This window comes from Cyprinodon tularosa, unplaced genomic scaffold (genome assembly GCF_016077235.1).
Source record: "Cyprinodon tularosa strain WSP-4 unplaced genomic scaffold, ASM1607723v1 ctg130, whole genome shotgun sequence".
Classification (NCBI taxonomy): Eukaryota; Metazoa; Chordata; class Actinopteri; order Cyprinodontiformes; family Cyprinodontidae; genus Cyprinodon; species Cyprinodon tularosa.
Genome location: NW_024038115.1, coordinates 197635 through 223865, shown reverse-complemented (window position 1 = coordinate 223865; position 26231 = coordinate 197635). Strand labels below are relative to the sequence as shown.

General features: G+C 36.3%; 1 protein-coding gene across 6 annotated transcripts in view; it reads right to left on the bottom strand.

The window, feature by feature from the left end:
* kcnip3b (Kv channel interacting protein 3b, calsenilin) overlaps positions 1-26231 on the bottom strand; it is a 58769-nt gene that overhangs the window by 5854 nt on the left and 26684 nt on the right. Inside the window, exons 1-5 of one of the 6 annotated variants that reach the window (XM_038277213.1) lie at positions 14159-15221; positions 3345-3347; positions 2732-2856; positions 2549-2618; positions 233-411 (exon numbers count right to left, since the gene is read on the bottom strand). In XM_038277213.1, coding sequence (XP_038133141.1) covers positions 233-411; positions 2549-2618; positions 2732-2856; positions 3345-3347; positions 14159-14264 — 483 coding nt within the window. In that variant the 5' untranslated portion in view covers positions 14265-15221. Of the gene's footprint in view, positions 1-232; positions 412-2548; positions 2619-2731; positions 2857-3344; positions 3348-8390; positions 8620-14158; positions 15222-21817; positions 21958-26231 lie in introns of those variants that run through there. The other 5 variants (XM_038277212.1, XM_038277210.1, XM_038277215.1 and 2 more) reach the window with 5 other exon arrangements.

The window sequence follows — 26231 nt, the reverse complement described above, 5'->3', positions numbered from 1 at the left end:
CTGGAAAGTTTCCATAATTGTTTTTCTGATATTATGTTTCTTTATGTAATGGATTTTCCTACAAGGAGCACAGAGGGAATAAATATGGGCAACAGGCGCTTTTTCTAAACCGATATTGTAATAAACTTATCATGTTTTAATTTTGAATTCATAAAAAAAAAAAAAAAAAAATTTGTGTAATGCAGCCAGTCCTCATTAAACATTTAATATATCTCCTGTAACCCACACTCACCTCTTTGGTGATGTAACCGTCCTTATTGATGTCGTAAAGGTTGAAGGCCCAGTTGAGCTTTTCTGTGACTGAACCTCTGAGCAGGACTGACAGGCCAATGACAAAGTCCTCAAAGCGGATCGAACCGTTTCTGTCGATGTCAAATGCGTTGAAGAGGAAGTGAGCGTAGGTGGATGCATCTGTGGACATGAAGAGCCATTGATTGGTTCTGCTGCCTTTACTAGCAGCGTGGGACAAAACAGGTACACGTACAGGACAGATATGACAGAGAGAGATAACGTTAAAGCTGCAAAGAAAGGCATTTCTAAGGAGGGGGTGGGTTTTAAGCAAATTTGGACATTTAGTTGCATTCTACAGGGCCATTAGGATTTGTTATGGGCTAAGATTTCTTCCTGTAATGTTACTTTTTCTATAATGGCTGAAGCTGTGGATACTGGAGCATGCAACAGATTCTGAGGGATTGATCTCTGCAGCTCCCACAGAGTGACCATCGGCTGCTTGGCAGCTTTTTTGATTGATGTTCTTTTTGCTAGCTTTGCCAATTTTTGTTATAAATTAAGAGCCATATTCATAACCTTTTAGACCAGTGCTTTCCAAAAAGTTCATCCTGCCACCTCCCTTTAGTTTGCAAGAAAGTTTTTGTCAGGGTTTGGTTGAGGTTAAGGTTTTGAGGACCCAGATCCAGAGGCAAGGAGGCAGAGGTGAGGATTTAATTGAAATTAACTGAGGCAGGAATGCAAAAATCCAACATAAATGTACAGAACGAACCAGAACCATGGAGATACCAGGGAAAACATGCACAAGGAGCCAGGGAAAGACAAGGAACCAGCACTGAGGAACTGCACAGGGAGAGTATTTATGGCTGAGTTACAAAGGCAGGACTAATGAGCTGATTGGGAGCAGGTGTGAACAGAGGCTTCTAGAAAGGAGCTGGGGAAAAGGAGACCAACACAAGAGGGCAACAAAGAAAAACCTCAGAACTCAAATATATCCAGAAAACACAACAAAATAGGAATTAAACCAATAAAACAAGAAAACATGGAGCAAAGTAAAACTGAACACTCAAAAGAAAACCTAACAGAACCAAGACCGTGACATTTTTTTTTCAACTCATAAGTAGCTACCAACCCATCATCCCAACCTTTTCAACAGTTTAACAAAGAAAAGTCAGGTACAGTAAATAAAAAATAAAATACAATACTTTTAAATAAAAAAAAATATCACCTTTAAAGTGAAATTATATTATTTCTAATTGCTTATTTTACTTTTCCAGAATATAACATCACTTTCAATATTTTAATACTTTTAAAACTGGGTCATTCATTCAATTAATGTCGACAAGCTGTTTCCTGACACACTGTCACTTGGTCTTCATGATGCTGTTTGTTTGCCTGTATTCTCCTATAACCTAAATGGCCTTTGCAGAAAACCAGTTTGTTTTTTTAAGCGAATTTAAATTACAGACTTGAAATCTGTTTGCTTATTCGGTGTCTTCTGAGGAAACTTGTTTCCACATATTTTTTGTGGAATCAGAGTAAAGGGAGCTGAGTTTAAATGTTTGCCTTGATTTCTACTAAATCTAAATTGCAAACAAAATTAATATTCCACTAAATAATTATGCTCTACTGTTTGTTGGTCTATCACAGGGGTTCCAAAGTGTCCATTAGTGGCCTCTGGAATAATTTTGTGCAGCTACCCACTTTCATTCAAAAATGGTTTGACCCATCAGTACAGGAGGTTCATGTAGAATCAGACTTATATTTTGCTAGGGAAAATTTTTTTATAGAAACCTTATAATTTGTTTATTCTGTTAGTATTTAATTCACATTTACCATAAATTTGCCTAAATGCCTAAAAATGGCAACAAAAAAACATGTTATTTTCTGCACTTAAAAAAATTAACTGGGAGAATATTTTGGCAAATCTTTAATCCTTTTTAAGTTTTGGCTCTTTAGTAATGTACATACCCCTTTCCTAAGGAAAATCAAACTGCTTTAGTTGATTAAAATGTTGCATGCCCATATTTTGTGGAACAGGTTAAACAGAAATATTTCAATTTTCTGACAATTTTAAACCATTTTATATATTTCTTTTGACTTGAAATAAACAATTTAGATACTTCTGCTCTTAAATGTAAAATCTTACCAAGACACATCAAGTTTTCTGTTTATAACATTCTTAAATGTGAGAAAACATCAAAGGTGTGTGCATCCTAATTAGATGAAAGACCTTGAACACCCTCCATTTCACTGAATACATATTTTTACTGACAGTCCCTTAAAGGACAAGAAAGAAGCAATGGTTTTAGTATCTAACCTCCTTGGGGAAAGAACTGAGAATAGATGGACTTGAACGTCTCCTCATCAACCATCCCACTGGGACACTCCTGCAGATGAAGGTCAAAAAAGGAGAAACAGTTTACTAAATACAAATTAATGCTCCTATTAAAAGCATTGCGATAAAAGCATCAGAAAATGTCCTCGCCACAGCTTGACGTACGTTTTTAAAGCCTCGATAGAGAGACTGAAGCTCCTTCCTTGTAAACTTGGTCTGGGCCTGCAGCTGGTCCAGCCCCTCAGGCTGATGACGCACCGTCGACAGCTCCAGGTCACTGTCGCTGCTGTCTGTGGGAGCAAGAGATGGAGGGAAGACAGGGATGGATAGACAGACAGGAAGAAGGAGAGAAGAAGCGACGCAGAGGGGGAAAGATGAAGAGAGAAAAGGGGAGGATGGGACAGACATCGAGTGAGTGAATGCAGGCTAACGATTGAGGGTGAGGGTGGGTTCACACCTTTAACAGGGAGGAAGGAAGGAAAACGTGCAAGTTTAAAGGGAAGGATAGGCAACAATCTGCTAAGGATCAAAAGACGGAAGGAGGGAAGAAAAGAAGAGGAGGAGGTACTTTCTTTCAGGTGGAAATGTCAGCAAAATAGATTTTGTTTGTCAAAATTTCACTCATCTTCAAACTTAAATCACAACCAAAATATTCAGAATTGCAGTTTTATTGGCCGGCAGTTCAAACAGGCTCAGAGAAAGCACTACATAAGTAGGAAAAATAAAAAGCTGGGAAGCTTTCTCCAGATAAGCTGGGGTTCTCTTGCTCCATACTCACCATCTTTAGACAAAGAGAACAGAGGAGGAGGAATTGGTGTTGACACCGAGATGAATTGATAGAGAGTAAATGGAGAACAGTGGGAGAGTGACAGTAAGAAGAAGGAAAAACAAAACAAGAGAAAACAAGTCAGATGGTCAGAACCTAAGAGGTGTAATGGAGAGGAGAAAATTTCCACTTCAAACACCCAACAGAGCAGTGACATATTAGACACTGGGAAACATTAGCCTGAATCAACAGTACTGGAACTGAAGGTGGGAGGATCTGATTTTATGTCGTATCACTTCATTCCTTTTGGGTCAATTGGTTCAAGGAAAAATGAAACATACATGATGCAACTCCAACTGAAACTATGCATCCTTTAATGTAAGATGTATTTCTTTTTTTTTTATTTGTCCATAGATTTAACATTAAAAATAATAAAAATTTATACTATCAGCCATTAATTTCACCCCTGATTACATGTATTTAAAGCCTTGAAATGAACATGACTCCTGCTGTCACTGTGTCAAAATACACTGGGAATGTATGTTCTGCATATTCTTGGAGAGAAACACACAGGAAAGATTTGATCCTGCAGTTCCGCTCCGTCATACAAAAAAAGAGAGTTGAACCTGGTTTATAGATCAACTTTATGAATGCTACCCATTTACACATGTTTCCTTTTTACATGCAAACCATTTGAATTACTTGCATATAAAATTAATGACTTCCATTTCTTAAAGAAGGAATACATAATAAACACACCCAGTGTTTCAAATTGGAACAACACACAAAACTCAGCCCACATGACTGTGCTCCTATGGCAAAATCATGGACAGATAGGAAAAGGCCATCTCTAAACTGTTCCCACTATTATGCTAAAGCATCATGACTTCCTTTCACGGAAACTAAAAACAGTGTTGCTAAAAACAACATGATGACCTAATCCCCATCCAACAAACTTTGCACTTGGCACAATACATTCAGACTGGTACTGTTCACCTGGCAACCCCCAAACACAGACTCATCCACCAGGATGCCAGGTAAAGAAAGGGAATTTCTTTCCTCCAGAGCACGTTGCTCCATCTCTCTAGAATGCACTTGCAGTTATTTCCATCAGTGCATCCGATGCCTTGCATTGGCATGTATGGGATTGGATGCAGCCGTTCAGCTATGGGACTCATCTTTGCACACTATTCTGAAGGTCAAATAAACTTTAATGGAAGGTTGGGGACCTTTGTGCATTACAGTTTATGTAGCCTACCACCTGTTGGCTTTGCTCCTGTCGTTGGTAGTTTACCTGGAATATATAGAAGCGAGGACATTTCACAACTGGACTTATTCCACAGGTTTGCATTCTAGAACAGAATTTACTGAACTCCTGCAAAAAATGTTTTCCACTTTATTTTTATAGATTTTTTACAGGTATACAACAAGAACATGACAATGATTAATGTCCTTTAGTGAGTCATTTAGCACTTGTCAAAAAAAAAAAAAAAAAACTCCTGCAAGATTTAAAAAAATGTTTTTGCAAACAGTCTAAATGGATATCAGCTTTGGTTTGATTACCTTTTACTATTAAAAGGGGTTTTCATGTACAGTAAAAAAGAGTGTTACTTTAACACCTACAGAGTTGAATATACCTCAGTTTCAAAAAACATTAGGTCCCACTCCAAACTACTGTAAATTTACTCTATAGCAATTGTCAACTTTTCAAAGTTAATTTAACAAATTTTATCATCAAAATCCAGAAGACTTAATATATTGGCAGGTAATTAACACCATCAAAGTTACACTGCATGGCAGTTGAATTTTTCATTGAATATTAACAATCTGAGCAGATTTACACTCAATGCATGCTTTCAGCAATATAGTGTTTAATACTTCTGAACAGTTTCAAGAACTTTCTTACAAAACCAGAGCAAGAGCAAAAAAGCAAAAATTAAATCACAAGGTACTATAACATTTAATAATGGAGAATAAAATGTGAAGCGAAGAGAGAAAATGAATAGAGAAAGTCTGCAGAGATAACAGATCAAAGACCCTATTCTCCTTCTGCTTGAAGCTTTTTGAAATAAAATAACACTAAGAGGTGAGCTTGTGAGCTTTTGACAATAATAACAGGGGTGCCACTAATTATATAATTATCCAACAAAATTATCTATAAGTGTTGAATTTATTTTCCTCTCACTGAATAAATGTCATCAAATCAAAATGTATTTTTCTAATGTATTTTCATCCAAATCATAAACGTAAGACACACACAAACCTTTTTTATTTTCAAATAAGTTTGCAAAAACCATGAAACTAGATTACCTCAGTAGCCATGCTGACCTTTGGACCTGCTTCTTACCCTGTAGTGTAACTTTGCTCTTTTTGCACTCAATTATTTTAGTACATTTGAGGTTTTTTTTTGTTTTGTTTTTGCTAAAAGGTCCACCATACACAGACAAATGGACCACATGGCTTTCAGCTGTTTCACTCCTTGCTCCAAGTTAGTCTTTAACAAGAGACTAAAATGACTGGAATGCTGCTGATGGTCCATAGTTAAAAGTCAAAATCCAAGAGTCTAGAAGAAGAAGAGCGGCCCAGAATCCATGCTGTTTGAGGTCCAGTGTAAAGTTACAGTCAGTGAGGGTTTGGGGGCAGTACAGGGCCTGGTGTAGGTCCACAGTTTTCTCTGAGGTCTGAGGTCAACCAAACTCTCTACCAGGACTTTTTAGAGCACCTCATGCTGTCTGGTGCAGACATGGAACCTGCCCACAGAATCAAAGTCAGTACCTGGTGTAAAGACCATGGTAGCCCTGTTTTTAATTGGCCTGGAAACTCACCTGACCTTATGCTCATAGAAAATCGATGGGGTATCATGAAAAGGAAGAGGCAATACACCAGACCTAACAATGCAGAATAGTTAAGGGCTCTCAGAGCACCTGGGCTCTCATACTGTAACACCTGAGCAGTTCCACAGACTGATTGACTCTATGCAGCACTGCACTGGTGCAGGAATCTTAACTAAATACTGAGTGCTGTACTTGTTCATACTTTTCAGTTGGCTGACTTTTTTTAGAAGCACTTTTTTTGTATTTGTCTTAAGTAATAATCTTGTTTTTCGAGACTCTGAAGTTTTTTTTTATTAGTTATAATATAATATAATCAACATGAAAATAAATAAATACGTATATCAGCCTGTGTGTAATGAATGTCTATTACATACAATTTTCAATTTTTGAATTTATTACTGAAATAGATCAACTTTGCCATGATATTCTAATTATATGACCAGCCATTATATGAACTGTATGTCACAGAAGGTTTCTGTTGCAGCCAACAATGAATTCAGACATTATATTCAACAGCGTCTCATATTTTCTGTTTTTCTTCACTTTCAAAGTGTATATTTTCTGTGGAGTCCACCTTCTTTTCTTTGGACTGCAGAATTCCTTTTTATATTAAAACAAAAGGTTGTGTTTAGGGAAATCCCCTGCCTCTTTGCTGCTTTTTTTACATGATAACTTTGCCCTAAACTTGATTTTAAACTTAGTTTATGTTGGGGAATCGCATTTAAGGCAATTGCTGGAGAAAAATCTTTTGTGAATCACTGTGGCATTTTAACTTACACTCTTTAATAAAATCTTTAAACAAAAGATTTCAATTTTTTTTCAAAACTGAATCACAAAGGACAAGAAACAATAACTTCCAAACTGTATGTTCAGAAAATAAGTAACCAGGGCTAAAAAAACAAAAATTTTCAAAATTAATCATCAATTGTTTTTCCAGTAAAACTATATAAGACAGCTACTTTCCAAAAAGTAAAAAGGTAAATTTTCACAAATTGAAAATTCAAGGTTCTGTCTACAACGCATCAGTAACTCTCCAGGAACTAACCAGGCTCTGTCTGAAATCTACCGGTAAGTCTCCTGGAACTTCCATGACTTCCAGGTTACTAGATACTGTAGCTTATTGGAAGTTACCAGGTTCTTTCCTGCAACATTGTACTCTTTTAAAAACTGATTCTTTCCTGGGACCTAACTGGTTCTTCCTTAGATCTTATCCAGTGATCTGTTGTAAAAGACAAGATGCTTTTCAAAACTTCCCAAAAACAATGTCATTTTCTTACACAGAAATGATTTGCCATAGCAAATGAGGAAAATCCTCGCAGACAGGCATCTTTAAATCTGTTCTTCAGACCCAGCTCCTCTAATAAACCAGTGAGAAGTGTTAATATATATTTTATTTACTTTCTTCTTCTCAATGGTTCATTTGATATTCTTACTTTTACTTTATTTAAACATCTTATTTCTACTTTTAATTCTTAGTTTATTTGTTCTAAAACTTTGATGTTTTTATTCATTTTAATCATTCATTCCTTTTGTTTAGCACTGCCTGTCAGTGCCTGCTGTGTCTTAAAGTTGGCTTGGCTTTCAGGGACCTTACCAGGTAAGGAGAACTTCCTGTTCAACATACTTTATGTACTCAACAGGTACTTTGTTTGAAATCACATTCTCTGGAACTTATTTGCTTATTGCTGAGAGCTTCGCAAAATCTTTGGGGAAGTCTCAAAGAAAGAAGCCTCTTGGGAGGCTGGTATTTGTAATTTTTATGAAAGGGGAGTCTGATTTTCAGGAGAAAAATCTCTGTTAGTCACTTCTAGCTTCTGCTTATTAAATGTCAAAACTTCCTCAGTCTAATATTTGTCTTTTTCCAGAACGAGGAAAATCTTCTATATAAGAGGTTGAAAGAACCTTTTTAAAAGTTACAAAACTTTTTCAGCATCAGTCATCAAACAACAGGTAACTGTGGTTTTCACTTATTCCAGTTAATTCAGTGACTTCCAATAAGCAGATTAAAAAGATATTCAATTAGGAAACAACAAATATGCGTGTTTTCCCTCTACTAGAGGTTTTAAACTGAATAGTTATACAGTAGGTCATATGAGGACACCTCTCATTGTGTGCGATTGTGACTATCAGTGAGATTTCTAAGGATTAAAGCCATATCTTCATCCATCTATCTCTGTGCTGAGCCCCCTCCCCTCTGCCCTAAGATTACCCCATGTTGTCTCACCGGTCTCAGTGATGTCGATCAGACCCAGCAGGTGCATCAGCTTGAGGAACATTATCACCAAACATACGATGCCGACAGTCTGGAGTCCCTCTGTCTCCCATCTCACACTCATCCTGCCCTCTTCTAGATTTCCTCCTTTTTCGGTCCTTTTCTCTCCGCTTATCTTGTCTCTACATCACTGATAAATCCGTCCACCTCTATATTCTTGAAATATCGTTTTCTTTGTTCCTCTTTTCCGTCTTTGACAGTGTCACTCACTTATCGCTATTCCATTAGAGCCCTCCCCTCTACTGACGCTGTAATTGGGTGTATTTTTTTCCCCAAGCACTCCCTTTGGCTCATTTTATCTTAATATTTTTCTAAAATAAAGTCAAACATGATATGTTTTAACTTTTTCTTAAGGCCCTGTTGATTAACATAATCTAAAAGTAAACTAAAGGTTAGAAAAATGAATAAATCTCCAAATATATATATATATATATATATATATATATATTCTAAAAGCTCCTGAAAGCTCAAACACCAACTTTTGATGTTGGCTAAAAAGTTTTTTTTTTTTTTTTTTATACACGAGCCACTGAAAATCCTCTTGTAGTCAATTCTATAAATCATGACGTGCACCATCCAGCATCCCACCTATTGGTGACTGAATTAACTAAATAGACTCACTACCCCAACTTCATCAACTCTCAGTATCACAGTTTGTAGTTGATAGCTCCAGAGGAACAAAGCATACAGTGTCCATGTACATAAATGTTGTGATTAAACATGAACATAAAACTACTTATACTAAAACTAAAAATACTTAAAAGTCTTGTAAACCATTTGTCTTTAAGGAGTCAGAAAAGAGAGAGAGAGACAGAGGTCAACAGGTGTCCTGAATATCATTTTTTCACTCTGCTCAGTGATCCACTTTCTAATTGTTCCTCGTGTCCCTTGAGGTCTGTAGCACAGATTTATAGTCGCATTAACTCGTTAGAGTCCTGCCATTCTCACACTCATGTGATAAAGAGAGACTCTGGGTTCCCACAGGCCCTGTTACACTTGTTCCAACTTTTTTTTTCTTTTTTCTTTTTTAGCTGCCTGTCGCCCTCTATTGGCCACAAGTTGAACAACACAAACAGGAGTTGCCTTTTTTTATACCGGTAATTTATTTATTTATTTTTTTTAGAGTTCGTTTTAAAACGAGATGTGCTTAGGAAAAGACAGGAGGAATTCTGGTAACTACACAAAAAAAAGTCAGATTCGTTCTGTGACTGAAGGATCATTATAGAGGGCGGACGCAGGAAGGCAGCATCATGTGTTGGGTGAGTTCAAAAAAACCTGCAGAAAGTCAACAAACTCCTTTGAAATTCAAAAGTGGAAACCTGGCATAGTATTAAGATGAAACAAAGGGAACAAAAAGGGAGTGAAAGCGTAGCAACAGGACTAGAAGCAACAGTAACAATGAGGAACTAAATGAAAATAAAAAGAAGTCTTATAGGTCAGAGCGAAAACTAATTAAAAATGCATAGTTTAAAAGCATTACATAATCATATAAGTGACTGAGGTACAGAACTCAACCAAAAGTGACAAAACTAAACCAAATATTTATTTTTATATCATTACAATATCTAGCCTAATGCATACCTTTGTGATACCATATTAAGAGGAGTATCCAAATTATGTCATGGTTAAGGGAGAAAAAAATGTCAACCTTTTTATATATTAGGGAATCTAAGAAAAATATATCAAATTTTTATCAACTCTTAAACGTAAGATAGCTTTAAACATCAGGAAATTTAAGTTTGGACTATTTATGTGTTTTGCCATAACAGGGCTTCTTGGGAATTAACCGCGTACGATTGGAAAGCCTGTTTAAGTGGGGAAATACATTTATGGGGGAGGAGCAGAGTGCAGTATGTGGTTGTGGCAGTAAAAAAAAAAAAAAGGGAGTTTCTAATGTAAATCCTGCCAATATCAAACACTCTTAGATCTTGGATCAACTTGAGGTTGCCGTTTTCACCAACACAACCAGAGTGGGTGACTCGACCGGTTGAAGACTTAGGTGCCACCCCGCAGCAATATGTGATCAAGGCGATGGTAACCGAAAGCAGGAGATGCCAAGTTTTAGTGGTTGTGTGCCGTTTAGAGATGTTTATGCTGATATACTATGATTTGTTTTTCCTCCAATCAGAGCACAGTTCTTTCAGTGCTTACTTTGCAAGACGCATGTCCCTACATTAATGTTAGAAAGAGAAGACTTTTTACCCGACAACCTTTTTCTAGCAAGTCTTTTTCTAATTGCACTGTCATTAACTTTAACATTGACCATGCTAACAGAGATGTAGCTTTTGTTTGGCACAGCCAGACATCGGAATAAATTTTCATGAGCATCCGCTCCTGTAACATTCCTAAACATTTTCCAACTGTGAACAATCATTCTCACTGTATATTGACTTATCTTACAAAGGGAAGCAGCACTGCCTCTTTAAAAATTATAATTAACAACAGACTAAAGTAGCATTTAAATGCACTTATAAGCACATTTATGTATAAAGACAAAACATCAGAACACAAAACTAAAGCTTTGAATAAGTGCTGATCCAATAAACAATAATCTAAAATATGTTATTGGACCTTTGCTCTACTCAGAGCCTCTGATAGATATAACTAGTGCTTGTAATAAAAACTACAGCTATGCATCAGACTGATTTTTTATTACTATCTCAATCCAGCATGTCTGGTCAGTGAAAGGATATGCAAGCATCCCTCCAAACAGTGAGACTCAAAGCAGGCATATTTTATATGCCTGTTATTTTTACCTAAAATGGACTGAAATGTTCTCTAAAAGCCACAGGCCGGATGTGAGGCAAAGACAAGCAGCTGAAAAGTTTACTTAAGTTACCCTGTTTACATGAAGGGAGAAGACTCCCAAACCCCTCAGAGGGGTAAGTTATGTAAATTCATAATAGAACAAAATGTTATCATAAAGTTGTTTCTTTAGGTGCAGCAGAGATGCTGAATGTTACTGAGATAAATCCTTTAAAATAATTGTGTTTTCCGTAAATATCATATTTACTTTATTGCAAATAAATCAGCAAGATTATTTTGATTTAATATGATTAAAAAATTAACTTTTCTTTTCTTTTTGAAAGAAAAAAATGATTTTCCAGATAAAGGAATAAATATTCTAAATTGGAAAAACATCATTCAGACGGATATGATAGAGACTACGGTGACTTGGAAAAGTATTCATACCTCCATATGTTATCACTTTATCATCAAAGTTATGCATCTTAGTGGGATTTTAATTTACAGACCAAATGCCAGTAATGCTGAATTGCAAATTGCATAGAAGATTTCACATTATTTTCAAATAAAACTATGACACAATTTGGTTTTTGACTCCTCTCTTTCTCTGTGTTTATTATTGTTAAATTATGAAGTTGTTCTTATTAGAAAATGTCCTATTTACATTGTGCATCTCTGCAGCTCCTCCAGAATTACCATGAACCTCTGAGCTGCTTTTTCCCCCCTCACCTAGCCTTGTTTTTTTTAGTGGCCACGTCTTGATACTGTAGGTCTTAAGTTTTGTCAAAAAACGTTTTTTCATACATTGTTTTAAAGAGTTGCTCATGATTAAATCTTCTTGATTAAATCAAAGGTAAACTATTGTTATGGTCAACCTTTAGGTGTATGTCCTGCTTCTTATTTAGGGTTTAACAGAAGGCTAAAATTTGAAACGAGATGTGCTTTTCCCTTCCACTTCACAATTATGCACACCTTTGTGTTAGTTTCTCAATACTATCATAAAACACACAAAGTTTGTCATTGTAACTTGGCAGCAATCTCACTGCTGAAGCAAAATTAATTGTTATAGATGCAACTTGAGGTGAAACCTGATGTTTTCTGTACAGAGTAATTATCCACCATTCATGCCAGTTAGGTCATGCACAGGCTATATACAGTAGGAAAATAAAAGGCAAGATGTGAAAACAATATGCTTTTCTGAGGAGACTGAGAGACATTATTTAACACAGGCAGGAAAAGAGATTTCTCTTCAGCAGATGCTGAGATGTGGATGGAGTTGACGCCGCCTTCCTTAACTGTAACTGCACTTTTTATCCAGTTAAACAAGACAAAGGTAACCGCCTGGTAAATGATGCTCTCTTGGAGATGATGAGGAAAGATTAAGAAACTGGAAGGATGAAGAACGGTGATGGGAAATAATGGAGGCTACTGAATTGATGGTCAGTGTCCTTCAGGGTCCTGGAGGAGTACTCCAGGCTCCATTTTTAGGTGGCCTCAGAGAAAGCCTGTTCGATACTGCATGTATAATTAATGTGAAGTAATGCTAAACTGGGGTGTATGCCCAGCCACAAGAGGAGGGGGAGTGGGTTATTGGAGCAATTGGAGAATGAAAGGAGGATAAATGATGAAAAGACATTACTGGTGTTTTTGTTGAATTTATGACTTTATGAAGGCTTGCTATATGAGACTCACTAATGTGCTGAGTGGAGCCTTCCGGCCATAATTGTCTTGGCCATGGGGCCCCAATACAAAGAAAAACTCTAATCAAAGGGCAAAACATCATTCAGAGGATCTGATTTCTCAGTTACAGTCCCAAACGTACACAAAACCTCAAGACATAATGGATCCCAGTTTAGACAGAACACAACAGCCCATTAACCTTTTCTGCCTTCTTCCACATGGAAACTCACGAACATCTGGAAGCTAAAAATATCACAATGAGTCAATAAAAAGAACCTGAACGTAACCTACTTTAAGGGTAGAATAGAATACAGAATAATATAAAATAGAATAGAATAAAACAAAATAAAAACGATGTAACCCAAATCCAGATAAATCAAAAGATGATAGGTTCAAGTAAAAATATATTTTAAAAATTAGTTTTTTATTGCTCACTAAGTGGCGATGCACGCCTCCCAACATCTCCTGAAATGTCACTGGAAGCAGTTAGGAAGATATTTGTTATATGACACGCAAAGAAACTGCAAGTGGCAAAATTTATGTAAAAAATGTTTTTCTGGAAAAAGTAGGATGACCTGAAGAAATGTATAAACTGGGAATGTCTATGTATGCAAAGAAACATCAAGTGGTAATTAATGCAAATTAAAAAGACTGCAAAACTACACAGAGGGAAGTGATGTTGTAAAGTCCTTGGCTGCTGTGAAGAAGTTTTTCTGGAAAAAGTAGGATGACCTGAAGAAATGTATAAACTGGGAATGTCTATGTATGCAAAGAAACATCAAGTGGTAATTAATGCAAATTAAAAAGACTGCAAAACTACACAGAGGGAAGTGATGTTGTAAAGTCCTTGGCTGCTGTGAAGAAGGATCTGTGATAACTCTATTATGTGCACCTAGGATGCAGCAGTTTTTTATTTACATCACTGTTATAAAATTTTATATTTACATGAATATAAATGATGAATATGATTTTTAGGCCTTGATTGCAAACTGTTTATCAAAACATTAATAGACTTTACCCAAGCAATTATTTAAAACTAAAAATTATATCTTAATAATTATTCACTTATCCACCAATGCACTCCTTGGGCTTCAACAGCTCAGAGTAACATCAGCTTAACACTTTTTGTTCTTAGACGTGTCCTAATAACTGATAAACTAGCTTACGGTGTGATACCACTAGCTGCAAACATTTAGTGAGTTATAATTTTGTTATTTGTTGTAAAACAAGATTACTGTAAAAGCAGGTTTTGCAGATTGAATTTCGTTGACCTGTAATTACCCCTCAGTTCTTACCTTCAAATGAGGAAATGGGCTCCAGGATGCCAAACTGCTTGAGAACTGCCATGAAGAGGATGACAACCACGCCGATAGCAAAGAGCTCCATGCCCTGGATGCCCATGGTTAGAGTACAGATGGAACCCCCTTCTAAGGGCCGAGCTTAGGCACAAAGACCTGGCTTCGCCACACAGACCAGAACCAGCCAGAGTCACGCTGAGCCAAACCAGTCCAAAACAGGTGTTTTTAACAGAGGTTAGAGGTTTTTGCCCAAGCCTGACACACATATATCATGAGAACAAGGCAGGAAAAGCCAAACGAAGGCTGGTCTAATATCCACACTGATGCTGACGTGGAAAATATTTGCAAACCGACATATATGGAAAACCTCCCGGTGTTTAACCCTCACCAGGGAAAATGGAGTCTATGTGACAAGCCATCTATCAAAGAGCATTTAGGGAGGCGTTTCCGAATCACTTTTCTGACTAACTTCTGCATAAGTTCTTGCCCAGCCTTCTAACCTAAACAGATACCACCACTTCTTAAGTCATTGTTTACTAAATCAAACTCCATTTTCAGGAAGCATTACACTATTATGAAAAAGAGAAGAGGTCCAACGGAGAGTCAGCATCCATTTTCATAGTATTATTCTCATTACCCAAAGGGAGTTCTTTGGAAAGCAAAAATACAAAACATCAATGCAATCCTGAATAAATTACCCCATTATGGACCTAAACCACAGCAGTAGTCCAAAAGAACTACATCTGATAAAAACCTTCTAGAAACTGAGTACAATCTCTTTTCCTGGTGTCGCAGCGTCCATTCTAGACAAACATCTCAGATCCTTTCCATCCAAAAGCCCAAACAAACCGATCAGACTCACAAACTTGTCATCTAAACAATCCAGGTAAGCCATCCACAACCGCAGCTCCCCTGCCTCCAGTAAGTCAGTAATCCAAGCTAGGGCTTCCAGATTCAGCTCCACAGTTCACAGCTGAGCTCAGAGCTGCTGTTCAATGCAAGTGCAGATATAAGAGCTCACTTAGCAGCGTCCAGGCAGGGAGGTCCTGAGAAGCTGAGAGGTGCTGTGGAGAGTGAACCCTCCTCCCCTGATGCCTACCTCTTCCTCATCTACTTTTCCACCACTCCTCTTTTTCCCTCACTCTCTGCAACTCTCTGAATGCATCTTTTTGCAACTTCTTAGTTCATTCTCATTAAAAGTCCCATCCACCAAAATGTCCTTTTCTTTTCAAGGTCAACCTTTACCCTTCTCCAGGTCTCCACCTTAACGTCTGTCTATCTGCAGTGCCTCCTCTAGATTCACACCTTTTTTTTGTTACATTAAAAACACAAAGTTAAAGAAATTAAGTACTGTTACAAAGTGATGCATAGTTGTAGATTATAAAAACAACTTAATTTAGGACAGGAATTTGAGTTTGTTACTCAGACACTGAGCAGCTAACCCCTTGTAGTATAAACCTCAAAGGTTTGATAGAGGGCAAATGAAAAACATTGAACAACCAGAATCATGGAGAGCCAGAAACACAGTAAACAGAACAAGAGGACGGTTCTGAAAGGTTTAAAGTGGAGTTAGCTTATAAAACAAAGTCCTGAGCTACAAATACCTCACAGAGCAACAATCTATCCAACATTTATAACAGGGGAAATAATAGCACAACTGCAAACCTACCAGTATCAAGAAATTAACGTCAACTTTTACTTAATCTGAGCAATAACCTGAGAAGCAACACTAAGATCTATGAGGTTCAATAGGATATCTTTAGTTACAGCTCTAATCAAATAGAATAGAAAAGAACAGAATAGAATAGAATAGAAAAGAAAAGATCAGAACAGAATAGAATAGAAAAGAAAAGATCAGAATAGAATAGAATAGAATAGAATAGAATAGAATAGAATAGAATAGAATAGAATAGAATAGAATAGAATAGTCATCCACACAGTAAAGTCAAATATGCAGGGCAGAGCCTTTGGCAACAATGGCCAACATATCAAAGAGGAATGGCAATGCGAAGTTAGCCGCTCAAGCTAGCATTTATTACATCCACTTTAATTGAACATGTATTATGTTAGTAAAAAAAATTCTCTACTCATTTTTGATCATGTATCATTTATAAATGTTATGTATGAGTCAACTGAATATGGCTGATTTAGGATGTTAAAAAAGGGCTCTGTGTGTGCACCTTGATGCTCTATCTCTCCGGGTCTTTTCCCTGAATAGAGATCACTCTGGACAAAACCTTTAAATAATACTTCATAACTTATATTAAATTACCAGGAGACATGACAATAGATTCTGGTAGAAATTGTAATCTTACTCAGATCAGAGAAATTGCTTAGGGTTACTGAATGGCAGCTGCTCACCTCTGGCCTCACCTCTCAGAAAGTAGCCCAGATTAACAGTTAAAAAGGCATTTTATACATCTCCAGTCTGCCACATCATCTTATTTTACATCATACATCATTAGCAGATGATTAGACACCCATGGCTCCAGCTTTATCAAAATATTACACCTCGTTCTTAGCTGAAGGACACCTCTCTCATACATTTCCAAATCTTTGCCACGTACAGAATGAAGATTATAACTGTATATCCAGACAGAGGAACTGTCCTAATTAAATTAAAACATCAGTTCTGACACGCAACAGGCAGCCAACACCAAGCAGTAATAAACTCACACATCTTCAATGATAATTATCCTAACAATTCCCCCTGAAAAGGTGACGTTTAAAATGTCACCTTTAAACAAACCCATTAATGTCAGCTCATGACCAGGATATTAATCATAGAAGAAAAGTTTAAGTGCTGTGTCTTTCAACATCATAGAATCATGGAATCAACAATCAACAGTCCCCCTGATGATTTAGCATTAATCAGGGATCAAAAGTTATCACCATAAAAACTTCACAGACCAAATGTTGTCACTCAAGACCACAGTTTCAGCATTTAACTACAATTTGAGTTTCATCTAATTAAAGGAAGGTTGTTTTAGTTTCCTATGTGAACATTATTTAAATTTATTTCATTATGTACATCTAGATTTAAAGAAAAAAATCACATTTAACATAGCAAACATCAAAAATATAAGATGGAGTACAACCTCTCAATCAGTAAGCTGTTTCATACTAGTTATATATTTTGCAATACAGCACCTCGGCTATACTGGATGCCCTAGCAACCTAACATTTTTGGTCTTCTGGTGGGGCCACTCTGCTATCTCCATGGCTTTGATGCAAGGTAAGAAAGGTAAGTTAGGATGAAAGAGACTCAGACTCTGAGTACTGTATAGTTCTGTATATATCACTTAAAGACCTTTTTTAGTTATGGTTTGGCATATTTATGCAAACACAGGACATTTACAAAAAGTTAACCAGAGTAAATAATAGCCGCAATATAAACAACTTATTGAATTTGTTAAAAACAGCAATGGCTATAGAGTATAAATGCTTCTGGGAGGAAGGACCAGCAGCAAATTTCTGTAGTGCAGTTTAGAAGTAGCAACTTGGCCCTAAGGGCCCCCCTCAGCTCTACATGCACTGGATAAGATGTCGGTTATTTATTTATTATATACAATTTACAATGAAAAGATTTTTTTATTCCAAAATTTGCCTTTAAGCCCCAATTCTATACATATAAGCTTAAATAAATGCAAATGATAAAATACCCCTCAGAAACTTGCAGCTCGTTCCTATGCTTTTTGCTCCTACCAACAAGTGTTATTCAGGTTGGTTATTTAACATCTCTTAAAGGCAGAAAGAAAAAATATATATTTTATTTAAATTAGCTGGTTACCTGTGTGTTTCTTCTGCTTTATCTAATAAAAAAAAAAAAACATTAATTTTGTGTTTGGTAACATTGTCCAGACAGAACACATTTTTTTTTTTTACATGTTAATCATTCAACAAAAACTCCCTTTCTCAAATTAAAAGAAATTGGTTTCGTTGCTTATTATAAAAAAAACAAAAAAACTAACAAGTCTCAAGTCTGTATTGATTTGGAAGCTGTATAACACCACAGTCAACAGTAAGGTAAGTTCAACTTTAACTGAGAGGAGGCTGACCAAAACCAAAGCACTGTATTGAAATCAACATCTTTGTGCACAACTGACATTAACAGCTGGCTGACTGGACAAGCCAAACAGTTCTGGAGAAAAATTTTGGGTTTAACTGAGATAAAGATTAATTTTCGTGGTCGAATCATGCTCAGAATGAGGACAACATATCACATTCTTCAATTAAAACATTTGTAAAACTTTGTAATTAGCACCCATGCATCAAACCCATTTGGAAAGGGAAAGTCAGGCTAAACAGCCTCTGGATTGGTTCCAACCCAAGGTCTGAGGAAAGTTTATGGTCCTGACATAGAAGCAACATCTGGTAAAATTGATTGATTCAGTGTATGCAGATATTTAAGGCTGTCAGTTTAACTCTATGTGAATGATGCAGCCAGATCTTCTTCAGTAAAATTTCTGTTGTAATATTAGTCAAATATAAAAATCCCTAAAATTAATAACATGCATGGGATTTTGTGTATCATTAAAATACTTATTTGCACAGTTTTTGACTATTAACCAATCCAAAGCTCAGATTTGTGGATAACATCTTTATTTTGCCCTTTTCCCTGAAGCTGCTCTTTGCTTTCGGTGTTTTCAGATGATGCAAAGTTAAATTAGCTCTCAGAAAGATCAGGTTACAGAGGTATCTCTCTACTGCAACAAACTCATCTCTACACCTTTAATGGTTTAGCAGATATGTGCTGTAGATAACCCAGAGGAAATGTTGCTGAGTATGTCAGAGCAGGATAAGTTATGACTCCGCAGGTACAAATGCATCAGCATAGAGCGTGTGGGTATGTGTGTGTTTACACATTGGCTTATATGGGAGTCCAGAGTAAGAGAGATCAATAGCTTTATGGAGGTGTAACTGTACGGAAATATAAGCGGAACAATTAAGATAAAATGTTAAAGATGAAATCTCGAATCCACCTCAGCAGTGGAAATGGGCCTCTGCCCTAATTAGCAATTAATTACAGTTGAATTTTCTGTCCAAATAGTACTTTTGATGAGTAACATTGACTTAGAACTTCTAACCGTTCTCTCCTGTATATTGATGCTTTGGTATTTGCTCGGTCTTCACAAAGAGAGTGAGTGTGTGCTTCTGGGACCGGGCCATTAGAACACTAACAGGTTTTTAAAAGGTGGGCCCGGTCCTGCCTGCTGACACAACATTCTGCAAACAGGGAAAGAGGATCCATAAGGTTTCCTGCCAGACATGTTGGCAAAGACATTCATAGAGAGGAAGTCCCCAGTTGGAGTTATATCTTGACCTACCTTATTTATTTCTAAAAGATAGGTATTCTTTTTTGTTTTTTACCCCAAACTTTATACATATTTTTTTTAAAGATTGTTTACAGACTGGTATTTTAACTCCTTTAAAAAATGAAAAATAAATAAATCATATTAATTACAAACAGATGACCTGATTTTAAAATTACCTTCCAAGTTTTTCAGATGTTCAGACTAATTGAACTTAGACTGATCTGAAACTGATGATCTCCGACCTTGAAATCACCACACTAGGAGGCACAATTGACAGCCATGAAAATGAACTGATAAAAGATATAAGACTATTTGGTTTAAATAAAGATGCATAAGAATTCAATTTCATTTCCCAACACTTTTGAAAAAAAAAAAAAAACATACTTAGATGAAAATACATTTAATTAAACACATTGCAAAAGCTCACACGGCAACAATAAAGTATCCACAATAAAAACATCAGAATCTATGATTTATAAAAAAAAAATAGCAACACTGTTTTAAAAATCAAGGGTTTAGCAAGTCTTTTCAGATAATAATAAACACACGGAGGAGAATGTTTATCATTTTGGTATTTATTTGTGTTTGTATTTCCGGTAATGTCTGAGTAGTTAATTATTTTTCAACTGTCTTTTTTCTGTTCAGTTCATTAGTTTGTGTTCATTATTGATAAAAAGGTGTTTCTATATTAGATAAATCCTATGTTTTTGGTATATTAGTCTATTCTGTTTCTTTGTGCATTTGGATTTATTTCTTTTAGATGTGTTATTATTTCCCTTGGTTTGTTTTTCTTTGATTCTAGTTCAGCTTCCTTTGTGTTCATTATTCACCTTCCCTTAATCTACCTGTTTGGACTTTCAACAGTGTTCCTTATCTCCTGATGAGCTTTAATGCCCTTCTCCTTTCTGCTTTGAGGCTGAACACAAGAGCGCTACAATATAAGTGAAGGAGAGTAGCATGCCACCCATACTGGGGAAGAAAGTTGGAGTGGATGGATGGAGACTTGCAGATAGATCTAGAAAGATATTAGGCACGCATGTGGACTAGAAGAGCAACGCTCTTACCAGCAAGGCAGAGACCAGGTGGAGAAGACAGTGATTTATTTATTTGTAATTTATGAGCTAAATGGGCAGGTACTGTATATTAAGTTAGCCAGGCCAAACAAGCTCTAACTGAGGTCAGTCAACCAACCATTTTAATAAAGGGAATTTAAAATACTTTCGTTTGTAATTGGTTTCAAGAGTTTTTTAAATATATACCCATTGAATAGCAATGCATCTTTTAGTAAAGTTCCTTATTCAAAAATAAAAAAGAATTACAAACTTTTTATTTGACAAAAATATATTTTTATAGTACTGCTTTACATAAAAAAGGTACATTTAGGTCACTTTTTTTTAGGTAATCAGTTTCAACATAAATTTTGATTTTAGGTAACTTGCCTGCAGTGCAGGTCTTCTTGATTTTCTGTTTTGGATCTATTAAATCTATGTAGGATTTATTCAAGGTCAGATATATGGACCTTGAACTTTGTTTTTTTAAAGTACATTTTTAAAATATTAAAATATTGGCTCCACCTCTGCCTCCTTTTGCCTGCATTCAGGTTCTCAATGACAACCCCCTTTTGTAAGAGACCGGGCTGCCATCTACAGGGCAGTATATACTGGGAGCCTTTTCAGACATTTAGTTGGCATGTAAAGCTAATAACCAACCTGTGACTTGAGTAGATTTATTGGATGAGGACAAATTATTTGTTGATGAAAAGGTAAACTTTAAGGAAGACCTGCTGATTATTTAGGCCAGATTTGTTCTGAAAAAGCAGGCAGTCTTACTATAATATTAGGGTTTTAACTACTAGGAGATAAAAAAAAAAAAAAAAAAAAAAAAAAAAAAAATGTCAGACTGGAATTAAGTCACAATGGAGTCTTTCAATTAGATAATGATCCAAAACATGTTTTTATTAAAAACAGAGACAAAATCAAACTTCTATTAAGAATTAAATCTCCAGATCTTATTGCTAAAAAGGACCCGTGGAAGGAGTTGAGTGGCTACAGATGTGTTACTATGTGTAATAGATAGAGATATTCTTTTAAAATATCAATATATTTAGTTATGCACTTACATTGCGCTCCATTTGCAGGTTGATGTCAAATAAAGAAGTCAAATGTGATGAAAACATTATTTAGGCCATTTTTAAAGCCAGAGTAAAACGAGAAAATCACTGTGAAGACGTGCTACCAAGCATTTTAAATCATAGAAGGTCAAAGTAGTAATATAGTGAAGTAATAAATTAATAATTGAGTTTAGATCTCACGAGGCTGGAGGAGTGACTGGGTTTCCCTACCTGATCGATGGTACCTGGCTGCACTGGTGGTGCAGAGGCAACTGGGCCGAGAGAGGCGCCTCCTGGCCTCTACAGAGAGAGCCGCCATCACTGCCCCCATCCTGCAGATCCAAACAGGTCCAACTTTGAAGGCAGAACAGACTGAACGGCAGCTGATAGTGAAAGAAGGGGAAATCGCAAAGTTCACACTGAGAAAGGTGAGTGTTGGAAGAAGCACTGGTTGGAGTGGAGGTTTCCGTCTGTGTGGATGAAAAGCTTTTTGAGCAGCAATATTTGAAAATCTGTTTGAGCCTGAGAGATGGACTCACAGTGTGACAGAAAAAGGTGGACGGGATCAAACAGTTTCTGACCTTTCAGATCACACGCAAGGCAAACCTAACCTTTTCTTTCTTTTTCTGTCATCTCTCTACCTTCCTTTTTCGGGTTAGCTCACAAAGAGAGATGTTTAGCAAATATTCCTACTCCTGTGGCTTTTCTGACAGCAAGCATTATTCTGTCCTTACAGCCAGAAAATAATACATCTGTGTAATTTGGTTACACTCAATCAAAGGTTCAAATTGAAAATAATTCTTGACTTTTATACTGGGTTTAAATGCATTAATACAAAATTAATTTAGCTGCCATTGGTGTTCAACAAGTGTTTAAACTTGATTTGTTACTCTATGGAGAAGATGTCTGACTTTTGATCATCAAAACGTTGAGGGTTTGTGACTTTTTATGACTAAAAATCATAATACAAAACCTGCATAATGTATTAAAGAAATTATCATGTATGCAGCCCTTTTCATCCATCATGTTTATATGAAGATTAAAATACAAAGTCAAAAAGCCACAAGAATTAAAAACCTAAATAAAGACAATAGACATATAATTAAAAACATACAACTATGTAAAGCAGATATATAAAGAACTTGACAGAGGCAACCGCAAACATGTCTCTGAAAGTGGGATTTGGACACCTCTAACAACCTCTAAACAGATCCAAGACTGTATGAGTTAAAAAAAAAGCAAACATAGCAGAACCACACAGGGCTTTGAAAGTAAGATCCAAACTGTAATCTAAAAAGGTATGAAAGCCAAGAAAAAACTCTAAAACAAGTCTGAAGTCTTTTCTCTTTTTCATGTCCCTTAAAAGCTGAACAGATGAAGCTTTACTACCTGGAGATGTTTAAACTACCTGGAGATATTAAAACTTCTTATAATTTATAGAGGTAAATGCTGTTACATTTTGCATCAAGAAACTGAAGCATAGTTGAAAAGATGAAATTAACGCATTGAGTCTTTGCAGTGTTCATTTACAATGTTTAACCTGTTCTGCAAAAATAATCAAACTGTAAGAAGTTGTTGCATAATTAAGCTGACCTGAAAGGAAAAAAATTCAATGTTGTTTTTGACCACTAGGAGGTGCTTTAGCTCAAGATTTAGAATCAAAGTGACCTGGGCTGCAGATTTATGGATGGATGCTCTCAGGTTTTCCATGTCTTTCTTTGTTTGACAATGAAAGGTCACCAGAACTGCTAAAAACAAGCCAAGTAAGTTTTTGTTGTAATAAAAAAAGGCTATTAGATTTTAAAGCTTCTGAACAACAGAGAGATGATTAAACAACTCAGTGTTTCCAAACAGAATCCTCCATGTATTAAGGATGAAAACAACATTTTTTGCTGCATTTTGTCTCAACAGGAAGTTTCCTTTCCACGCTCTATTAATAGCACTCCAGATATTTAAACTTCCTGCAGCATGACTACCTGAGCCTCAGAGATGATCATCAGGGGAGCTCTCCTTTCAGCACTATGCGATTCAATTAACACCAAACTCAGCCTCAGATCCACAGCAGATTATGTCCTTCTCATAAATCCAGCTGCTTCTGAAAGATTCAAAGCCAGACTCAGCAACATCATTAGAGCAGGAACTTCATAAAGCTCGCTGTTCAACCAGCATCTAAATATTTATCTCCTCTTTTCTTTTATGCTGAACACAGAATTCAGTTAATGAACCCGCAGAGAGCTAAAGAAACCTGAGCTGGGCTCAATTAAGGAAATTCAGACTGGGAAACTGTCAAAAGGACAGACAATGTAGAGAAGCCAAACCTGGCAGTTACCAAAATAAAGCAATTTTCCCTCAGTAGGAAGCATCCATCATCAACTCCAGTCTCTCACCGCCTCCCTGAGGAGGATGTGTAAACAGCGGAGCCTGAGGCGTCCTCACCTGTCTCTCCACAGAGAACCAAGGCAGAATTTTGGGACAATAGGAAGCAGTGGGAGATTTGCAGCAAAATAAAACGGGACTGCTGAGAAAAAAAACTAGATAAAAAAAATAATGGAGATACAAAACAACAGTTTGGACTAAATAAAAAAAGAGCGAAAAATATATAGTTGACTGATGAGAAGTCCTGCATTAATACAGCCTTCCTTGAGATTAGGGGTTTTTATTTAGAAAAAGAAAACATGACAGTCACTTTCCTAAAAAGAAAAAAAATAGTTAATCTGTGTCTGAAAATATGCTTTATACAGCAGTATTATTATGAGATGATCGATTTTGTAAGGATTTTGAAAATGTCTTCATATAAATAAAATACATCTATTTAAAGTTTTACATAGAGTGTAAGTATGTCTCTTTTATATCCTATTTATCCTTTTCTGATTAATATAAAGGTTAGAAATTATTATATTTTATTGCATACATTTATGAGCACATAGACTTCAATGCATTTTCATTCAATTATTATTTCTTTATGTACTTTTAAATGACTTGGTGTAAATACATAATAGATAAGTGCCTAACATTTCACCAGGCTTTCTGGAGGAAGAAAAAAGGTAAATTACTCAACAATACTTAGATTATTATCATATTTTAAACCAATGTACCATCCATATGGGAAATCAATTTCTCCAGCAGGGTTTTACTGCAACATGAAACACGGTTTGTTTCGCGTAAAAAAACAACAAAAAAACAAAAAAAAACAAAAAAAAAAACAGAAGGCTAGATATAAAATGTGCATATGTGGAAAATTTTAAAGAGATTTTGATAACTGACAGCTTGAAAAAGACATTTCACCGACACCTTCACACGTCTCAAATTGACTCCGAGCATATTTCTTGTATTCGGCGGTGAACGATGGACCACCACCAATTAGAAAAATAGACTTAACACCTTCAACATATTATATAATAGCAGTGAATTATTTACATTTCCTAACAAATATGGTCTCAAAAGGTAAGCAGGTATTTCCAGTATCTACATCCTCTTCCTAGATGTGTTAGATAGTAAGAAAAAGACAAATACCATTGGGACATTTCCTGCCAGTGGCCGGCCAGCTTAGGTCACTCCAATGTAGAAGCATAGATGTCTGTAGGAGGAATGCAAAATATACCAGATCTGTGCTTTCGATTAGGACTGCAACTGCAGTGCCACGGCATGCAATCAAGATGGGCATCATTTAGTAGGAGCCATAAGGATATCTGCATAGTAGCCAAGAAAATTACAGAAAAAGCTTTATCATTTATCGTTTCTTAAGTTAATCTTTTACTTCCTTCACTTTAACTCAAGTTATTGGCAGTTTTCCTGTATTTGTTTAATTTATAAATTTTAGAATATACTTTAAGCTTCCCTTCTAACTTAAATGACTCGTGAGTTGCGGTTAAAGTGAGACTTTAGAGGGAACTTGCCAGCTAAGATCACAGCTGTAGTTGTCACCCATTAGACAGCACCAAGTCTGAATGTGATTCTAAAAGCTTCTTCCACATGAGGAAACATCAGGACAAACAAGAGAGGAACGCAGAAAGGGGCAAACACCACAGGACCTTCTTTTCAGTCAGTAAACTGACAGAGTTTGCCTTTGGACCTTGGACAGTGAATATAGGCTTTATAGTTAAATCAGGAACACTACAAATATGAAGCATTGCATAGCTGAAGTAAAGAACTGACTGATTTTACAGTAGAAAGAAATTCTAACTGTAATGAAGGTCAAGATGTCATCGAGGTACACTCAAAACATCAGACTTTGTATTCCCAAAGTCTTTTGTTTCTTCTCCAAAAACTTGAGAAAGTGCTTCCTTCCCCATCGCCATCATAGTGGGACTTTTTCCTCCTCTTTGCTTTGACCTCTTCACATCTAAACCACCGAACACCACCTCTGTCTTTCTTCTGATACGCAGCTCCATCTCAGTGCTGCTATTTTTAGCAGCTCACCATTATCGAGTTGAAGGTTTGATCATGCCAATACCCAGCCTCTATTTCCTCTGCACTGCTGACCTGAAGAAATAGAGACTCACCACAGGCACATTGTGCTTTCCTTCTTACAAGGTTATGCTGTTATTGACAGAGTATAGTTTACTCTAGAATCAAAGCCATCTATTACAACATAAAAAGAGATTCTAGAAGAACCTTTTAGGAGATAAATGATTTCTTACAATAA